At 38.0% G+C, this 19,777-nt stretch overlaps 1 protein-coding gene across 2 annotated transcripts in view; it reads left to right on the top strand.

Moving 5' to 3' along the window:
- LOC105033845 (uncharacterized) overlaps positions 1 to 19,777 on the top strand; it is a 167,931-nt gene that overhangs the window by 87,101 nt on the left and 61,053 nt on the right. Inside the window, exons 20-27 of one of the 2 annotated variants that reach the window (XM_019846787.3) lie at positions 4,470 to 4,668; positions 4,753 to 4,893; positions 5,041 to 5,084; positions 11,238 to 11,321; positions 14,947 to 15,015; positions 15,165 to 15,241; positions 16,442 to 16,511; positions 16,783 to 16,932. In XM_019846787.3, the coding sequence (XP_019702346.1) occupies positions 4,470 to 4,668; positions 4,753 to 4,893; positions 5,041 to 5,084; positions 11,238 to 11,321; positions 14,947 to 15,015; positions 15,165 to 15,241; positions 16,442 to 16,511; positions 16,783 to 16,932 (834 nt within the window). Of the gene's footprint in view, positions 1 to 4,469; positions 4,669 to 4,752; positions 4,894 to 5,040; positions 5,085 to 11,237; positions 11,322 to 14,946; positions 15,032 to 15,150; positions 15,242 to 16,441; positions 16,512 to 16,782; positions 16,933 to 19,777 lie in introns of both variants that reach the window. The other variant, XM_073246109.1, reaches the window with a different exon arrangement.

Here is a 19,777-nt window from a genome sequence, read left to right as displayed (position 1 = left end):
CGGCCATGGGTGTTCTCTGAGAACTCTCAAAGAACACCGAAAGCCTGGTGCTTATTAAAGCACTAGGCCCTCCCCTCTCATGTGAAGTGGGCCACGCCCATTTCTCTCCCCCTCCCTCCCCCAAACCACGTGAAAAGGCCCTCACCTTCCCCCCTCCCCCCTTCCTCTGGGTGGTACGGTTCGGTTCACCCCGAACCGATACCGAACCGAGCAGTACCGCCTGATTTCGGGCGGTATGGGCCCGAACCGCACCGAACCGGGCGGTTCGATGCGGTATGGGGTCGTTTTTCGAAAAACAGGCCCGAACAGGATCGATAAGGGACCGGTCCGGCTCGATACGCCCCGTACCGAGCGGTTCGGCCCGGTACGGCGAACCATGGTTGAAACCATGCACGAGATGCTTGTTTGAGCCCATAAATAGACTTCCTTAAGTGACAAATATGGTAGGGGTAGGATGGATGCACAAAATTAGATAACTGCTTCATGTAGACCTCCTCAGACAATACCCCACGAAAGAAAATGTTTTTAACATCCAACTGTCGAAGAGACCATCTAGAAGAGATAGCAATAGATAGGATGGTGTGAATACTAGTGTCTAGTAGGCTTAACTATCGGAGAGAAGATCTCATCAAAGTCAAACCCCAGGTGCTATTATAGCCTTGATCAAGAAATCGAGCCTTGAGGCGCTCGAAAGAGCCATTCACCTTTTGTTTCACTTTGAAGACCCACTTGCAGTCGATGAGATTAACAAAGGGCGGCGAACGCACAAGATCCCAGATAGCATTGGAGAATAAGGCTTAATAGTTGTCCAACATTGTCTATCGCCAACTTGCATGCTGAAACTTAAAAGGCTTCAGAAAAAGAGTTAGGTTTAGTAGGTAAAGTAGAAGAAATGGAAGCTAGAAGGGAAGAGGACATATCTCACTTTCGGGCAAGTGATCTCGTGAGCGTACATGGGTGCAAATAGGAGACAATGCAGGAGTGACAGAGGTTATAGATGAGGGTGGCGGCTCAATCGTATCAGAGGAACTGGTCCCAACAACTAGATCAGTCTCAACCGATCTGAGTGAGGGATCGGTCTCTTGTTATGGATTGGTACAATTTAGGAGTGCAGGTTTGGATGTGGTTTCAACTGTGACTGAGGGTTTGGTTTTAGATTTGGGAGGATGAGGTCTAGTATAGACATGAAGTTGTTTCGGATTGTCAGACAAGGCACATATGTTCTAGGTGGAGAGGATGTAGAGATCTCATTGGCAGGCAGTCCTTCCAATATCTAGAAGAATTTGAAGCAGAATTGTTGTTAGGAAGAAAACCAAATTATGAGATCGCTTCGATGGTAGAGGGATCACTACCTAATAGAGGTGGATTTGACAAAAAATCTTGAAATAATTGAAAATTTGAATGAGAATGTTCAGAGTTAGTAAATTTGGAGAGACAAGAGTACGAAAAAATGGATTAATGAATGTAACATGTCGAGAAATATAAACTTTACTGATACGTGGATAAAGGCATCGGAACCCTTTGTGTTTGCCAGAAATTTCCAAGTAAACACAAGGTAGAGATCGAGAAAAGAGCTTATGATTGGTGATCTCCTATAGATCTGGATAGCACAAGCATCCGAATATCTTAAAAAGTTGCAAGTCATGAGAATGATAGCCATACAAGACATAGTAAGGTGATTTGCCCTTTAAAACAATGATAGAGGGAGTATGATTAATGAGAAAAACAACAATTTAAATCTAATCAGCCTAAAATCTAGCAAGCATGCAAGGTTGAAAAAGTATACTTCTAACAATATTAGCCATGTGTCTATGTTTTCGTTTAGCTATCCTATTTTGTTGTGGTGTATGTGGATAAGAAATTCTATGAATTATACCATATTTACGAAATAAAGGAATTTTTGATTATCATACTCTTTTCCTCCATCAGACTAGAAAGATTTAATTTTCTATTTAAGCAAAGAGGGAGCTGGAGCAAGAGAAGTATCTATGCACCACACCAAAGAATTGATGGCTGGTATTGTAGCGGAATTTACTGTAACAGACTGGTACTATAGCAGTACTATCGCGACGGTAATGTAGCGGTATTGTAGCAAGTAGTAACAATGAGAAAAATAATGTGAAAGAAAAGAGAAGGTTTGATGATGGGTATGTGGATCCACTAGAGATGGGTATGGATATATGAAAGAAAAGAGAAGAAAGCGAGTAATCGGTGATCGAGGATCCACTGGAGATGATCACTTATGGCGGCGGCTTGCCCTAGGGTTAGGGTTTTGGCTCTGATACCATGAAAAATATGGGTAAAAGCAACACACCCCTCTCTAGGATTGTATTAATATTTATAAAGATATGGACAGATGACTTAGCATAAATGGACATGTACAAATAAGGCATAGAACTAAAATAAATAAAATAAGCCCAATATACTACTGCCATAAAATACATCTAATGTCATAAATACAATAATACTCTAACACTAGCGATTAGATAACAAAAAGAGTTATTGAAGTTTTTTCACTATTTATGAGATTATTCTACTTTATTCTTTTTCATTTACAACAGCCATTATATCTTATTTCATCAAAAATAACTTGTAATATTTATTGTTATAAATGCATATATAAAAAGGCATGCATTAAAATATAGAAAGGGATTAGAATCTTTAAAAGGCATGTGATAGATTGCAATGATCAAGATTCCTTGCTATTGTTGTGCTCATGGGTGGAAGAACAACATCAATCATCCCCAAGCAAAACCATTGAAGGACTTCAAAAACCTTCAAACTCATTAACAGCCTCTGCTACCATGTGGTGGAAGAGCATGCCTTACATTGGGCATCTTAAGCCACTTCTCTTTGGAGCTTCAATTTTCTAGAAGAAGAAAAGACCTCATAGTGTATTAGATCCATCTTGTCAAAGTGATTTTAAATGAGCCATCTACCTTCACAAGAGAAATTTTTCAGCTCTAAAAGATAAACATTTCAGATCTCACACACTAAAAGATAAATTTGCAAATTTCTCACAATGCTTTTCTTCAAATGATCCGTAAAGCAAAAAGCAACCTAGCCATCTTTATGTTAAAAAAAAAAAAGATACAATGAAGGGAGAAGTCGGCAATGAGATGGGCTTAAATTCTGGTGGTGAGAACTAAGACAAAGGGAAGAGAGAAATAGAGTGATTGCATGGGAACAGGAAAAGTTTAACGGATCGGATAAATTCCAGCAAGAACAGTTAACCTGTTACCCACTTCAAGATAAAAAGATAATTCCATAATTTTAATTAAATTTTAATTTAAATATATTTAATTTTGATTAATGATGTTAATAACTAAACTGTTATGTTAAAGGTATTCCTGCAAAAATAGTATTTTGCAAGGGCATGCATGCGCATATCAATTTGTGAGGGTATCATGCAAATCTGATATTTAGGGGGTATTTATGCAAAAAATTTGAGGAATTTTTTTTTTTTTTTTTGCGTGTATAAACATCACATAAAGATTGCTTAAGAGTTATATTATCAGAGGAGCAGCTTGGTTTCTCCATCAAGCTTATTTTTTTCTGCTGGTGTATGAAGTAAACTCCCAATGGATGTCCAAGTGGTTGGATGTTCAACAATCTGGGGGTATTTTTGGAATATTTTTTTACTAAATGCACTCACTTTGACTTAGCTCCTTTATTTTTTTGATGAAAACAGCAAGTGCAGCAATAGAGAGTAGTCATATTTATTGTCAAGCATGTATATCCATTGATATTGCTCCTAACATGCATTGCATGTGCTCATGGCTATCTTTAAGTAATGCAGAATTGATGGCTAACAACGAGCCCATAATTTTATCTGTTGACCTCAAGAAATCTCTTGGAAGTGTAAATCAGTCAATTCCACTGCTGTTGGACTTTTTACCTTGTTAACCCTGGTTGACTCTAGGCTTAGAACCTACTTTGTTTCTTTTCTTTTACCTTGCTTTTGAAAAATCACATTTGGGATGGCAGAAAGGCTCCGTAAGTTTTAGACATGTCTTTTGATCATACTGATTACTGAAGTATGGGCATGACAGAAAGTTATACTGTTGTTTCATTAAGATTTATCTGGACATGCAATTTAATTTATGCAAACCTTTCTCATCTAGTAACTGATTAATTCATGCTGCATGGTCACCACTTACCACTATATTGGCCATCTGGCTAGTGCTTCTTTTTGTTAATATTTGCATACTATGGATTGGAAACCTGATGAGCAAAGGACCATCTATGTTGAAGTCATGCTTTTAGATAACATTTCAGGTCAAATAACTGGAGCTGAAATTAACATATTATTAATTCATTTATACAAAGAAAAATATAGCTTTCCTTTTACTTCATTTCATCATGAAACTTTATTTCATGTGCAAGCATATCCACTTTACATTGCTTTCTTGTACATTTTATTTGAACCTAGAATCACTTATGCTTCTGTCATATGTCATATATATCAGGTTGGAGTAGATAATATGTGTATCCTTGTGCATGCTGTTAAACGCCAACCACTAGAGTTGCCATTAGAAGGGAGGATAAGTAATGCACTTATGGAAGTTGGACCATCAATTACTCTTGCTAGTTTATCTGAAGTCCTAGCCTTCGCCGTTGGTAGTTTTATCCCAATGCCTGCATGCCGGGTGTTCTCCATGTTTGCTGGTTAGATCATTTTACTTAATCTTGCATTCACTCAGACAAATCTTGATGCTAGATTTTGTTTACTTTGTTCTACTTTTTCTGCAGCATTAGCTGTTCTTTTGGATTTCCTTCTGCAAGTTACAGCGTTCGTTGCATTGATAATCTTTGACTTTTTAAGAGCCGAAGATGATAGGATTGACTGTGTTCCATGTATTAAACTTTCATCTAGCATTGACTATAATAATGGTATGTTGTTAGTCCTCTTCTATTTGTGTATTACATTGTAATCATTGATTGTCTTAGTATAGCTCATGCATGCCAATTTACTAATAGTTTTGAACTTTTTATTATTCACATTATTCTTCAATAAATGTATGGTCTATGGAAATGTAGGTAATGCCCAACAAGAGCTTGGATTACTAGCACGCTATATGAAGGTAAGGTCCAACACTTTCCTTTTAAATTTGGTTGTTTAGCTAGTTTCTTGCTTGCTTTATTGCTCTAATTGTTTAATCTAAAAAGTCTAAATTTTTTCTTTAATATTTATCATTGTTCTAAGAGACTAATAGTTTCCCGTATGTTTTTTATTCCATTTATCTGTAAAGTTGTATTATCGTGAACAATCTTCTATGAACGTCAACTGGCTTTAATAGTTTTGTTGGCCACTTTAATGAGTAAAATGCATCCATATGGGTGCACACGCTTATATTTTGCTCAGGTAATAGATATTCTGTGTGATGACTTGTGTAGGCATTCATTTTGTCCTAGATTAGGTGTGCGTTAGGGAGGTTCTGGAGTAAGAGTGGCCATGGACCCCTACTAGGGCCTGTTTGGATGGTTGGGTCTAAAATTTCATCGGATTTGTGGGTTAGGCCAATACAACCACCAAAAGCATTGGATTTATAGGTTGGGCTAGGCCTATGTTTACAAGCATCCAAGACTACCTTTTGAGTGGGCTGATCGGAATCCTATAGATCATTTTTTTTCTCCTTATGGGATTCGGGCTAGTCTGGTCAAAAGGCAGTTCGATATATAATCTAATGCTTTTGGTGTTTGTATCAGCCCAACCCACGAATCCCATGGGATTTTGGGCCCAACCATCCAAACAAGGCCTTAACCTTTTTGGGAGAGGTTTTGGGTCTTTACAAATGATATCATAGCTAACCCAACCCATGGCACATGTGGGTAAAGGGCACCACTGTGTAGGTCCTTTTTGGGCTAACCTTGTTGTGGTGCTTGTGATTGGACCCTTCCCCTAGCTAGGATGGTAGGGCTTAAACACAGCAAGTGCGTAAGGCATGTGCCATGGTGTGTATATTCCCACATCAATTGTGCATTGTGGAGGTCTTGGGTACTTCAGTAAAGTCAAGGACCCCAATTAATATCCTTTTGGCTGCTTCTTGGTTGAGGTCCTGAGTGTTTTGTTACAGCTTACAGGTTCGATTGAACCAGCCTAAGGTTAACATTGTGATGGAACTGCCTTTTATCATAGATAAAAGTGTTTTTTGTGATTGTCCATGTTTCTAAACTACTTGACTTGGACCAAACTGCTATGGTGGCTAAGTCACGGGTTTCTATTCAATCGTGTGTCAACGGCAAGCCAACTAGTATTTTTGCTGTTCTTCTCCCCATCTTGATGTGCTGGATCTTGAACCACCTAGCAAAAGGAGGAAGAGGCCCAAATTTGTCAATGACCTCTCCATGTTTTCTCCGCTCCATCCCTATAAGATCAAGTGACCCCACCTTCATGCTTGGGAGATTTAGTAGCCTCCCTTATTTTCTTGAGAATTGTCCTCCTATACATCCATTCACACTGGATCCAATGCGCCGGCTTCCATCCTTGCAATATTCAGTACCCTTGCCTCTGCCCCCTTGAATTCTACCTTTCATACTACCAATATGGGATCTAGTTGTCCCATCTGCATTCCTATGGGATCTGGCTAGCTTTGTCCCTCTCCTCTTAATGTTTCACTTTGACATCTTTGTGCAAGATTCATTGGCTTGCCCTCTATCCCACAAGTTCTGGCAGCCTTTATGTTCATCCCCATGTGATCTATGTTCCCTGATTAGGGGAGGGTTTTTGATTTTTCCCCTTATTTGACAATGGACTTGGACATGCATGCTTGGTTCAATCAGAAGTTTTGGATGGTTGATCCATCTAGGTCGAGTCGAATGGGCTTGGTAATTTTGTGGGTTTTTTCCAAGCTGACCTACAAACTAAAAGGTGATAGGTCAAACTGCTCGACCTGAGTAGGTTCACCAGGTTTTGGATCATCCATCTATGTTGTGACTATCCATGTTATGACATGTGTTTTGCCTACCTAGGATTTGCAATGTATAAGGGGTGCATACTATGTATCCTATTTTTCGCATACTAGTCCATATCATTATGTGCCAGTCAGCATAAATTGTATGGATGCAGAGTTGCACGAATTCAATTTTTTATCATGACTCATGAGCATAGTCACTTGGTTGGAAATGTGGTCAACATGGCAGGGTACCATACAATACCATGCTAGCCCATGACTGGCAAGGGTAATAGATGTAGTACTTGAGTTCATGCCTTTGAAGGTCTAAATTCTGAAGACATCTCTTACTCTTTTTGCTTTAAAGCTAGAGTAAGAATGAAAAGAAAGCATTAGATTTGCAGTTTTTGTGCTACCATTTACCTTTCTGGGTCAGAAGTCCATCTTAAGCAACTTAAATGGATTCTCCTTGGTAGTAGTAAAGCTTGTGTTGAAAGGCATTGCCTCTTCGATTCTTAAGCTAAACCACCTACATACAATGTGATTTGCAAATTGGTAGAAATTATTTGCCTAAGTGTAACGTGGATATGAATTCAATACATGATTAATATGTATGTCTTCATCAAGGTTCGCCATCTTGGTATCGGATCCTATACCGGTACCATCCTATTACAGTGTCGATATGTATGGCAAACCTTTTATATCTTCTTTAATGTTTTGCATATGGCTTGGTGTGTTGCTATGGTGTCCTTCCTAACAAATCCATTAGCTAACACTAGGACCGTCCTGTGTACTTCATGATGGCTACATTATGATAAAGATATTGGATCACCAGTAGCAAAGCTATGGCATAAGCTATGCATACTTGCATGGAAGTGGTGGTATAATCCGAGTAGGACTATACATCTTTGGGCATTTTCTAGTGGGTGCAGTTTAAAGTATGGTTCGTCGAACTATCCCGAACCAAGCGGTTTGGAGCATTTCGAGCCATACCAACTGCAAACTGAGACGGTTTGGCCGTCCAAATTAGAACATTAGACGAGGGAGAGGGAAAGAGAGGGAAGAGAGGAAGAGAGAGAGAGGAGGGGAAGGAAAGAGGGGACAACACATCAGAGGGCCGGTGGTGGCCCGTGGAGGCTGCCAGAGGGCTATGGAGGCTTCCGCAACTCCATTTTGTCCGATAGGATGTTTAATCGGGAGAGATAGAGAGAGCGAGAGCGAGGGTATCAGAGGGCGTTGGGTGGCCGTCATGGCCATCGAGCGGTGGAAAAGGTGCGGACGGAGCCACGACCGCGGAACAAGGATGACTACTCCTGTTCATCATGTTTTTTTTTAAACAATGATGAATAGTGAAGCTGGCAAATCCATTGCCGGCTTCATTATTTCAGATCTTTTTTTTAAAATAATTGAAGAAAAAGTGAGGCTGGCAATGGGTGTGCCAACTTCATTTAAGTGAAGCGGGCACTATGGTCAGGGTTTTTTAAAAAATCTTGTGAAATAGGGGTGATCGCCCCTATTTCATGCCTGCAAAGTCGCGGGCCGTGATTTCACCATTCGGCAGCCATGGCGGCTAGTCAGAGGCCCTCCGACAGTCTCTCCACCGACTTCCTCTTCCTCCTTTTCTTTCCCTCCCCCTCTCTCTATCTCTCTCTCTTGGCCGTGATTTAGTGGAGGAAGTGGAGGCCTTAGTGGCCCTCTGAGTGTGCCCGCAGCCTGCCTGTGGCCATAACTGGCGTCTCCTCCGACCACCCTCTCCCTCCTCTCTTTCTCTCTTTTTTTCCTCCCCTGTTCCTTTATTCACTTCTATATCGATTCGTGCATCCAGTTCGGTATGGACCCATACTGTCTTGTACCACTGGTCGACCCGTGCCCCCCCTCCCCTCTTTCTTTTTCTCCTCTCCTATTCCTTTCTTCACTTCTACGTCAATTCGCGCATCCAGTTCGGTATGGACCGATACTGTTTTGTACCACTGGCCGACCGACACGGGTCCGATACCGATTCCATGGACCTTGGTTTAAACCCTTTGTCCATACAATTCATGCATTATATTTTTGATGCTAGATCTGAACATCATTGACAAATCTCATTTGTATGTGGATCAATTGGGGACTTTCCTAATAGAATCTATTCGCTTATTCATCTTGTGGTGGACTAGTGGGCAAGCCCTGTGGAATCTTTCATGGCACAGTTTTAGAGAAAGGGGCTATAATTGTATGTACAGACCCTTATCTTCCTCATCCTCTCCCTCCCTCAGTTTTATATGTATATGTGTTTTTTCATTTGTGTGACAATGGATGGTTGCAAGGTAGGCTGAACCAGTATTGGTTTGCGTATCAGTTAGCCACCAGTTTGGTACTATATCAATACATAGTGCCCCTAAATAAGCTTCTAATTTTATAGTTATTTTTGGATTTTATTTTTTTGATCTAATTTTTTAATTTAAAAAATTAAAGATTTTACTTTCATTTATAGATCATCCATAGATGTATAACATGTCATGAAATCATGCCAAAATCAAAAATCTTGGCATGACCTCTTATTTTCCAATTTTTTCCATTTTTTATCATTAAAAAGAACAAAAAAGAAGAAATGGGGTAGGGGAGAGCTACCTTACCTTGTTTCGGGTTGGATCTAGCCTTTAATGTCAAAATCCTTTTTTTTTTTTTTTTGCAAAATTGGGGGGTTTTTGAAAAATAAAACGAGAAGGGAAGGTGTGAGAAGGCTCAGAAGGCCTTCTTAGGCCTCTCTTATTTATTGGAAGGGAGGGGGAGGGGACCAAACTGCTTGAACTAATGTGAACCAAGCAGTTCGCACTGGTTCCACTCTGAGCAGGGTGGTTTAGAGTAGTTTGGGTGGTTTTTTCAAAATAAGGGTCGAGCCATCCCAATTCCACCCAGTTCGGTTTGGTATGCCCAAACTGGATGGTTTGGGGCAATTCAGCATACCATGGGTGGTTGTCTTTTGTTGCATGTGGTGTGTGTTGTGACGACCATATATTCATCTGTATGTATAGTTCATGTCTTTGCATGTTTTTTTAGCATCATTTCGATTGTCAGATATCTTTATTATAATTGTCATGCATCTTTAACATCATAAATTCATTCATTCTTTTATATTTTTTATTTACTAGAGGTGCACATCCCAGTTTGCACCTTGTCCATAGGCTTCAAGAGCCTTGGTGCTTTAGTGCACCTTGAGCCCTTAAAAACTTTTATGGGGACTAGAAGATGGTTTGATTTCAGAACTTGTGATAGGTAACGATAATGTAATGTGATGTGTAAACTGAATTTAAATGAATGAGGAAAAGGCAAGGTTTCTAAACCTGATCTATACTGGTCTTCCTGACCATTCTAGATAGGAACACTGAGATGTGGAGTCCCTGGGCAAGTTTGGGAACCTAGTACTTGATAAGCTGGATCATCTCAGTTGGTATTGGTTGGTACCGACTGCTGTGAGCAAGTTCATGGCTGAGCCTCATTTCTTTTCCATGTTTGCTTTGAATGTGATAGGAAAGAGATAAGGCAGAAAGAGAGGAAGAAGGGAAGAGAGCTCAATTCCAGATTCTATTGATTAGGTCCTGCCCCCTGCATGCCCTATTCTAGATTAAAACCTGGTAGTCTTCTCTTCCACATTTTCTTTTTCTCTTTTTGCCATCTTTCCAAAAATCTAAATAACATGGAAAACCATGGAGTATTGTTTTTTCTTTCATTGAGCATGAAATTTTTATATGTTATAGGTGGCAATGTTTCTGGCTGTTTTTAGCTGTGGATTTTATTTTTTTAATGCAACTATTCTATTATTGGAATAAATATTTTTAAAATAATAAATAATTTTTGGAAAAGGGCCTTTAAACTTCTTTTGACCTAAACAAATTCTGAAAATCTTCTAAACAGCCATTATAAACAACAAAAAAGAGAAACTATCAGAAAACAGTGCATCTTAGTGAATTATGGGAATGCTAGATTGTCTCAAGTGTCGGTACAATATTATCCGGGTATTGTACTGAGTGGGTCCCTAACCAACCCTGCTCTAAGAGCAAGATTTGAACCTTGAGAAATTGAGCTTCTTATCTTGATTTTGTTCATACTCTTTGCTCATGAATGTTGAATTAAGTATGAAGAGAAAAGCAACTCCCTTATTGGGTGAACTATTTTGTTTGTTACTGTGTTTGTAGCATAAGAATGTTGTTGTTATCTAGAAATTTTATCATTTAGATACTATACTTTTTTGTGAATGGTCCATTTGAGTTTTGCAGTCTCCAGCGATTGCTTCAATTGTTTTAAGTAGGTGGTTTCTATGAATTATTTTATATTTTACAAAAGTTCTCTTTGATATTATTGTAGGATGTCCATGCGCCTATTCTTGGTCTTCTTGGAGTTAAAATTTTAGTAATTGCTGTATTTGTTGGCTTTGCTTTGGCGAGCATTGTGAGTTACTTTTCTACTGTATCCTGTGATCATTTTTCTGTTGACAAATTTTTGCTTTTAGTCTTTTATATATTTTGCACTTTCACTTACCTTTTAACTTAAAATACTGCTTTAGTTATGGTGGTTATTATGGAACCACACAGGGAAAACTAAAATTATAACCTTTCCTTCTTGATATATTAATTCATTAATTTACTATTTTATCTTTCATTGAAATTTCAATTTTTGTACCCAAAAAAGAAACATCAATTTCTGAATGGTTTCTGTTGATTCAATTTATATACTTCTGATAAGGGGCAATGCAGCTAGATTTCCATTTCTTGTAGTTTAATATAATCAAATGGTGATGGTGCAACTTCAGCTTCAGCCTTTGGAACAACTGACAGATATTGCATTTTGCATATAACCTTTTTTTGTCATTACAGTTTGTATCTGCTTGCAATCAGGTTAAAATCTGTGTCAATTTCCTTATCTTTATTATTATGTGGAGTTATTTTCAAGTCAATGTAACATAGTTCATTTGTTGAAACTTGTAAGGAATGTTTCTGTCTAAGATTTTCTGCTAGTACCTAATTGTCGATGTTGCTATTCACCATTCAGAGTACCTGTTTCATTTCTTTCTTTCATGTCTTCTTCCCGCTTTCTTATATTATGATTGGTATAAACATGATCTAAATCCTCAGATATTATTGTATTCTATTCATTTTGCTGAAGTCTCATCATCCATTGTCAAGAGGCAGGAAATTTTGGTAGTGTTAAAAAATATGAACTTACATTTGACACAAGGGGCATGTTACTAGGAGTAACAGAAGACAATGTGACATGCTGATTTACTCTCTGCTCCTTCTGCATGAGTTTGAGATAAAGGACAAAATGTGTTCAATACAGGCCAAGGTTCGTGGACTCGGTACCGAAATCCGTGTTGGTTGCCGCTCGGTATGGTACCATACTATACCATACCGGACCATACCGAAATAAAAAAATCAAAAAAAAAATCCTACCCACCAGCACTAAAAAAAAAGGAAATCGGGTCGAACCGGCCCCGAACCATACCGAAGTAGACCAAACCATCTGGTATCAGGTGGTTTGGGCCGATACCATACTGAACCGACTAGTTCGGTCCGGTTCACAGCCCATTTTCCGAAAATCCGGCCTGGATCGGACCGGCTCCCTACCGGTACAGTTTGGTACGGGGTGTACCAGCCAGTTCGGGCCGGTACGGAATACCATGCATAGGCATTATGTCACAGAATAGTTTGGGTTGGGAAGAAGGAATATATATTTAGTCAAGGCAATAAGGTCAGCATTAGACCAAGTTCTTAGAAGCACATTAGAGGTGAATATAAAACCACACGTCTATGTGATAAGTGATAACAGTTTAAATTGAAGCAAAGCTGCTTTAGGAAGTAGATGAGATAATGGCAGTGATTATGCCATAGTGGGTATGTGGCTGCCCTTCTATCGGATGCTGGTCCTTATGAGCATTGCTCCTTATAAATTGATGACTTGTGTGTTTAAAATCAGATGATTACCTCCGAGGAAGTCTAGATTAACAGAATGCACGACTCAATAAACCTGTAATAATTAGTGAGGATGGTTTCTACCTCTCCCTGTATGTGGGTCAGAATTCAAGCAGAAGAAACATTGAAGGGTCAACAGTCAGCCCTATGATTGCCACTACCTGATTCTTACAAGCTTTTATGTTCCAACTTCTGAGATTATCAGATCCCTTTTTTTAAGGAAATATCATGGCTTGATAAATAAGTCCACATTTCACTTTGATGAGAACATGATTCATAGGGTTTCGCTATATGTTTGGTTGTTTGGTAGGACCAACTGCTTTACATATTAACATTTTTGTCACACCTCTATCATGTGAAGTTTATAGTTACGAAAGGGCATACATCAATAGGGTATGCATACATTTACCTTGCAACTTGTGCAACCGAAGCTTCATCCACAACAGAATATCTCAATGTTATTTCACTAGGTGAAAATTTATGAAAGCGAAAAGAACATCCTAACATTGTCTCTAACAAAAAAATTGGGATGGGGTGTGGAATGGGATGTCGGGAAAACCATCTGCTGAAATAGATCATGTCTCAATCAAAGTAATGATTGCAAGGTCATCCTATTTAAGTAGAAGAGGCTACAGAGGTGGATCCTGGATTTTCCCTGTGGGGGTTGGACAACATAATATAACAAGACTAGATAATAATCAAAAAATAAAAATCCAAATTGTTCACAAATAATATTAATGTATACAAATTTATTAGTTCCATCTGACATTCTTTCATATAACGGGATTCACCAATCTCATGATGCTGTAATTAATCATGAAAAATTGGGATAATCATTACTTTTAAATCCTAATAAGTTATTGAAACTTTAATGTAAGAAAAATCCACACTATTAGACACTTATTAAAAATAATATTTGAGGATTTCTCATTAAGAACACTCACATTCACTTATATAATGAAATTGTTAATATATAGCTCATACCTGTAATTATTTGTCCAATAACTTGGAGCTCAAGCACTTTTTTTTCTAAATCTGTCCACTGACTCTAATATATCCTCCCACTAGATATCTTTAATTTATAATTATATCAAGCATCATTAGAAAATTTAAAAAAGAAATTAAGCTAACTTGCCCTTACTCCATGACAGATTGGTAGTTGAGGCATGCAATGGCTATCCCATGCAGCATGAGTACTTAATTCTTGAATAGTTGACCTTCCTTTGTCTCTGTATATGATGGGATAAGGTGTCAATTGTCTTTTTCCCCTCCTAGCCGTTCTTTCTATATCTCTTAGTCTCTTTTGCTCATCAGTCTACAGTGTAAGTGGTGCAAGAAAGTATTGCACACCTCCTTTTCCTATCAAAATAGGTAACTGGTAGGTAAAATCCTAGAAGTTTGTTACTGCTTTAGAGAAATAGGATTCTTCATAATGTAAAGGAGCTATATCTCTGAATGGTGGATATAAGATCATATGGTCAAGAGGATTTTTAAGAGGATAGCGGCCACAAACTGATATAATTCAGTTTAAATTTATTTAGAGAGTTAAAATTCTGTAGAGAACCATAGAAGGAAAGGAATCCTCATGGGAAAACTATAGGAGTCTTGTGTCCCAGATGGAAGTGGAATCAAAATGACCTTGTATCACAAGGGGCCACTTGTCAACCAATGTGAGAGTTTTTTGGGTGGGGGGTCATGTATTACATGAGAGGAAGGCCTCAGCGCCTTGCAGGGCTGTGGGGGTTGGGGGCACTGGCTATAGTTTTCCCTCTTTTCTCTTTTTTCATGAAATCCAGTTTTACATAGGTTAATTATGATGCTTGCTAACTATTGACTTTTAACTATCAAATCTAAATTAACTACAAGATTTCATGTACTTTGTCAAACAATAGCTATATCAGCAATCATGCTAAAGAATTAGTCTAAATTTTTCCACCAAACAAAAAATAATCAATATTCTATGTGGCATTGAATTTTGTATCAAACATTTCTTTTTCATTTTTGGATATGTGTGAATCTAAATATACTTACACTTTATTTGAAACATGGAAAGTTGATTCTCCAATGATCTTAATTGTATATGCCTGTTCTTTCAAATCTAATAGGCACTCTGTACCAGACTTCAACCTGGTTTGGAGCAGAAAGTTGTCCTTCCTCAAGATTCTTATCTTCAGGTTTACCTTGAAGCATGTGATTCTTGTACCTTAATATTCTCGATGAAAGATTCTTTCGTTGCTTCTTCAGCTCTGTAACATTGTCATAGTGATACTTCTGTAGAACTTTTTTGATGGTCTCTAACATTGTTTTAGTGGTACTTCTGAAGGATTATTTTGATGATCTTGCAAAGTATCTTAGAGTGGGACCACCATTATATTTTGTTGTGAAGGACTTTAATTACAGGTACTAATGGGCATTTCTGTGTTTGGTGTTGTTGCTTTTTGAAGTACTCTTCTATGCCATGTAAGGTATCTGTAGTTTGCACCCAAAATTCTGTTTATTATCAGTTGTCATAACAACACCTCTGTATTGATTTTTGATTACCTCATTCAACGCTTCCCTTGTTCCATAATCCTACTTCTTCTTGTCATCTAGGAATAAGAACAGAATCATAATTCCACAAATAATAGGAATTAACTTGATAAATGGAGTCTAACATACCTTTTGGGTGTATGCTCTAAGAAAACTTTGACAACATGCACAACATTTTCTACTTAGTAGGAAGACTTCCATGAATATTTGAGGGAGAACCACCATTTTTATGTTTGGTTTTCTAGAAGCTTTTAACCCTACTTCTAAGTTATTAGATCAAAATTTTAGCGTTTTCCTTTTCTTTTTTTCTCATTTGCCAAACTTGGTTTCATATTGGTGGTTACAACTTACCATTATAGATCTTCAATCAATGATCATCCTTGAGCATTGTTCATATATGTAACATTAATTTCAGTGTGTTTATGCTGCTCCCTATTTGGAATTTCTGTTTTGAATATCTTTTCCGCTTTACCCTACCATCGGGATCATTATAGGCTAATTTTTAACTGCAACATCCTTTTTCTGATTGTTTTAGAATGTAAAACTTGCTTGTTAATGTTTGTATCATGCGGATTTTCATGTCCGTTGAGCACATCTTATGGTTGACAAGCAGGCAGAAATTATGGCATAGATTTAGTGAAGGTTAGAAGTATTATTTTCATTCTTGTCCCAACTGTAGCCATAGGTGCCTGCATAAACACAGTCTCACCTTTTAGCACTGACAGATTATTGCCACTGTCAAAAGACACACAAGGGCCAATGACATCAAATCCTATGCTCAGTGTCGACTGTATATCATCACATAAGTCTGAGTTTTACACATAACTATGAAAGGATAATATACCTTACACCTAACAATTAATTTTGTTCATCATTCCCTTCATGATAGATGTGTAAATGATGTCTCACATCAGTTTAAAATTGTAAATGAAAAACTATCCAATTTGCAAACTATCTCTTCTCATTCAAAGAAAAGGACCCCACATTGCTTATTTGATAACTTACAATAGCAATGTAATGACTTCTTCATCAAATTATTCAGGCTAATTCACTATACTTGCTCTTTTCCAGTTTGGAGTCAAGGCACACAAACCAGATATGTTCCATCAGCCAATGTGATTCAAACTCTCTCTTGAACGAGGTAAAACACATAAATGACCATATCTGGACACGTCTTTTGCTGTGTGTTTGCAGCATTCAACTGTTCCAACTTCCAAATATTTTAGCCTTCCATATCTGTAATTTTTATTAAGAAAGCCTAAATCAGAAGTACATTAACCCTTACACTTAGGCGGCTCCACTCACTGTAATGGGTAATGAGTATAATCAGGTCCTTTTTCTTAGAGGACTTTCTTACTCCTTACTGGCTTGCCTTATTGCATGTTTGTAAATATATGCCATTCTGCTTTCAGATTGCAAAAGCATCATTGATACCTGACTCAAGTTACATTGCTAAGCCTGCTGCTTCATGGCTTGATGACTTTCTGATATGGCTATCCCCAGAAGCATTTAGTTGCTGCCGCAAGTTCGTGAATGGGAGCTACTGTCCACCTGATGATCAGGTTGCAGAGCTTTTCATCTTGCTTTCTTTTTGAATTATTGGTTTAGCCTCATTACATGATTTATCCTAAAAGTATGTTGAAAGAAGTCTTTCTTATCCATTTATAAGTTATTTGTGCTAGAAGCTTTATCGTTGTTTCCTTTGCTTTTCAAATGATGTTTTTGTTTGAGTCAAGGTGTTTGCTTTTGCAAAGCGACCATGAGCCAAAATAATTATGTTGCATGCATTTTGTTTTGAGTTCTAGAGTCACCACAGAAGAATTACTTTTAACACATTAAGATATATGTGTCAAATGGATATGATATGGGGATAAATATTTATTATTTGAGAATTTCTTGCATGAATCAAGTAGGAAGTATGGGTATTTATGATTTTGAGAAGGCCATGAATTACGAAAATGAAAGATTGCAGATTTTTACCATGAATTGCTTTAGTTGTGTGCAATTTGTCTTCTCTAGCATATTTCATAGACAAGAGCTCTTAACTGCAGCATGTGAATATAATGGTTAAAGAGACTATAGTATAATATTCATGGTTCCAGCATTAGTTCGTGCTAGTTTGTGCTGACTTGCTTGTATCTCAGTGGGACAATGCTAGGTCCAGGCACTAGGTCAAGACTAGCTTTCAGTCATGCCAACTCATTGACCTATGCCAACCTATACTGACTCTTGCTAGTTCCACAAGCATTGACAATTTGACATCATGGATGGGGAAACATCCTGAACTGCTTGGTTTGGGGCATGTGGAGCCATATCGGCAGGGGATTGAGATGTTCCTGACAAGAAAAATGAGACTGGCAACAAAGGGGGAAGGAGAGAATGAAAGAGAGGGAGAGGGATAGAGAGAGAGAGAGAGAGAGAGAGAAAGAGAGAGGGCTTTCTCCTCTCCTCCAATGGTTGAGCCCTATTTTGAACGAAACGGGGGCTCGGTCCCTTTTCTTATTTTTTTTGGCTTCTTTAAGTGAAGTTAGAACACCGTTTGCTGCATTCACTTAAAAAAGCTGAAACAAAATAAAAAAATAGGGGTTTAATATTTTTAGGTTCTTTAAGTGTAGTTGGCATAGCATGTGTCGACTTCACTTAAAGAAGCCAAAAAAAAAAAAAAGAAAAAGGGGCTGAGGGGCTGAGCCCCTTTTTTAATTTGTTTCGGCGTCTTTAAGTTAATGCGGCAAAATTAGAAAAAGGGGCTGAGGGGCTCTGCCCCTTTCTTAATTTGTTTTGGCTTCTTTAAGCGAAGTCAGAACCCCATGTGCCGCATTCACTTAAAAAAGCCAAAACAAAATTAAAAATATAGGGGTTTAATTTTTTTTTTTTTAGCATCTTCAAGTGAAGTAGACAGAAGCCAAAAGAAATTCAGAAAAAGGGGCTGAGCACTTGTTTTATTCGAAACTGGGCTCGGCCACTAGAGGAGGAGAGGAGGGCTTCCGAGCCCCCTCTCTCTCCTTCTCCCTCTCCCCCCCCCTCTCTCTTTTCCTCTCTCTTCTAGTCCCTCTCCCCCTCTAGTTTTTTCAGTCCACACCGGGACGGGATAGGATGGTATCATACTGTACCAGTTTTGATACCATGGACCTTGATTGACACGACTTGTCAATGCTACAAAGCAAGCTGAATGTCCTTTTTCTATTTTTAAGTTTGGCAGAGGACAGCATGTGTTAGCACAAGATGGCACAGCATGACACAAGCTGCTGGCAGCCACTGGTCAGTATGCCCTGTGCTAGAAGCACTTACAAGACTGATAATGTAACATGTTTCACAGACATTCCTTTATTAAATGGAATGGTTTGACAAGGAATCTTGCTTAGAAATGCAATGCTTCTGTAGATCATGTTTGTCAAAGAGACTGAAGTTTACTTCATCCTTTTTCTATCAAATTGCATCCATGTTTATACTTGTGGCAAGTCGAATATTATGATGTTGCTTGACTATGATAATTTCAGTTGAAAAATATTTGAATAAATTGAAAACTTTTCAGTTTTCACGGTAATTAATCTAACCAAGAATTATTTAATTATTCACTAAATTATGACCTATTCAGAAGTAATCAATTTCAAGATTTATAATATAGGTGTTTTTACTATTATATTCTTATATTTGCATGCTTAATTTTATGGGAAATTAATATCCAAATATATCACATATCCTGCATTTCTGATTATTCGTAAATTAAAAGGTGGCTGCGGTATATGGGTGGTCAAGGTACTGCATAGTGCATCTGCCTTATGCGGTCTGCATATGAGGCTGCGTATGTGGCCAATACTTCAAATGTTCAAAATAAATAAAATATGTTATATGACATGTTGATTGCTAGATTTTTACAAATAATAGCAATGTTAATAACAGAAACTTCTAGCAGTTGGATCTTTAGTGCTTACTACTTAGTACTTCTTCTGACTAGAAATAATTATAGCATGAATAACATATTTGGATTTTTCATAACTTCAGATACATGTACCTGGTATGCTTGAAATCTCTATGGCTGCATCCAAACCAACCATTAACTTTAACCTGCCTTATTTACATGGGCCTACAGAAGAGTGGCCACATACATGGTTGCCCAATGTATGTAGTCTCAATGATAAAGTAGGCCTCTGCGCAACCGTACAATGCTAATCCTACTACTTATGTGTCTAAAAAGTGCTAAGCAAACTGTCTTTTGGCGGATATGTACTCGATCGTGTGTGGAACTACATATAGGGCATGTAGTATGGTCAAGGGACTTAATTTATATATGCGGCTGCTTATGCGTTCTTGTGCACCTCATTCTAAAACAGTGAGTGGTAGCAATTTGATTTCTGATTCTAAAAATTGTTGATCCATTGCACTATGTTTAATTTCATTACTACCTTC

The sequence above is a fragment of the Elaeis guineensis genome, chromosome 11 (genome assembly GCF_000442705.2).
Source record: "Elaeis guineensis isolate ETL-2024a chromosome 11, EG11, whole genome shotgun sequence".
Taxonomy (NCBI): Eukaryota; Viridiplantae; Streptophyta; class Magnoliopsida; order Arecales; family Arecaceae; genus Elaeis; species Elaeis guineensis.
The sequence above is the reverse complement of the archived record's forward strand: the minus strand, read 5'-3'. Positions and strand labels throughout refer to the sequence as shown.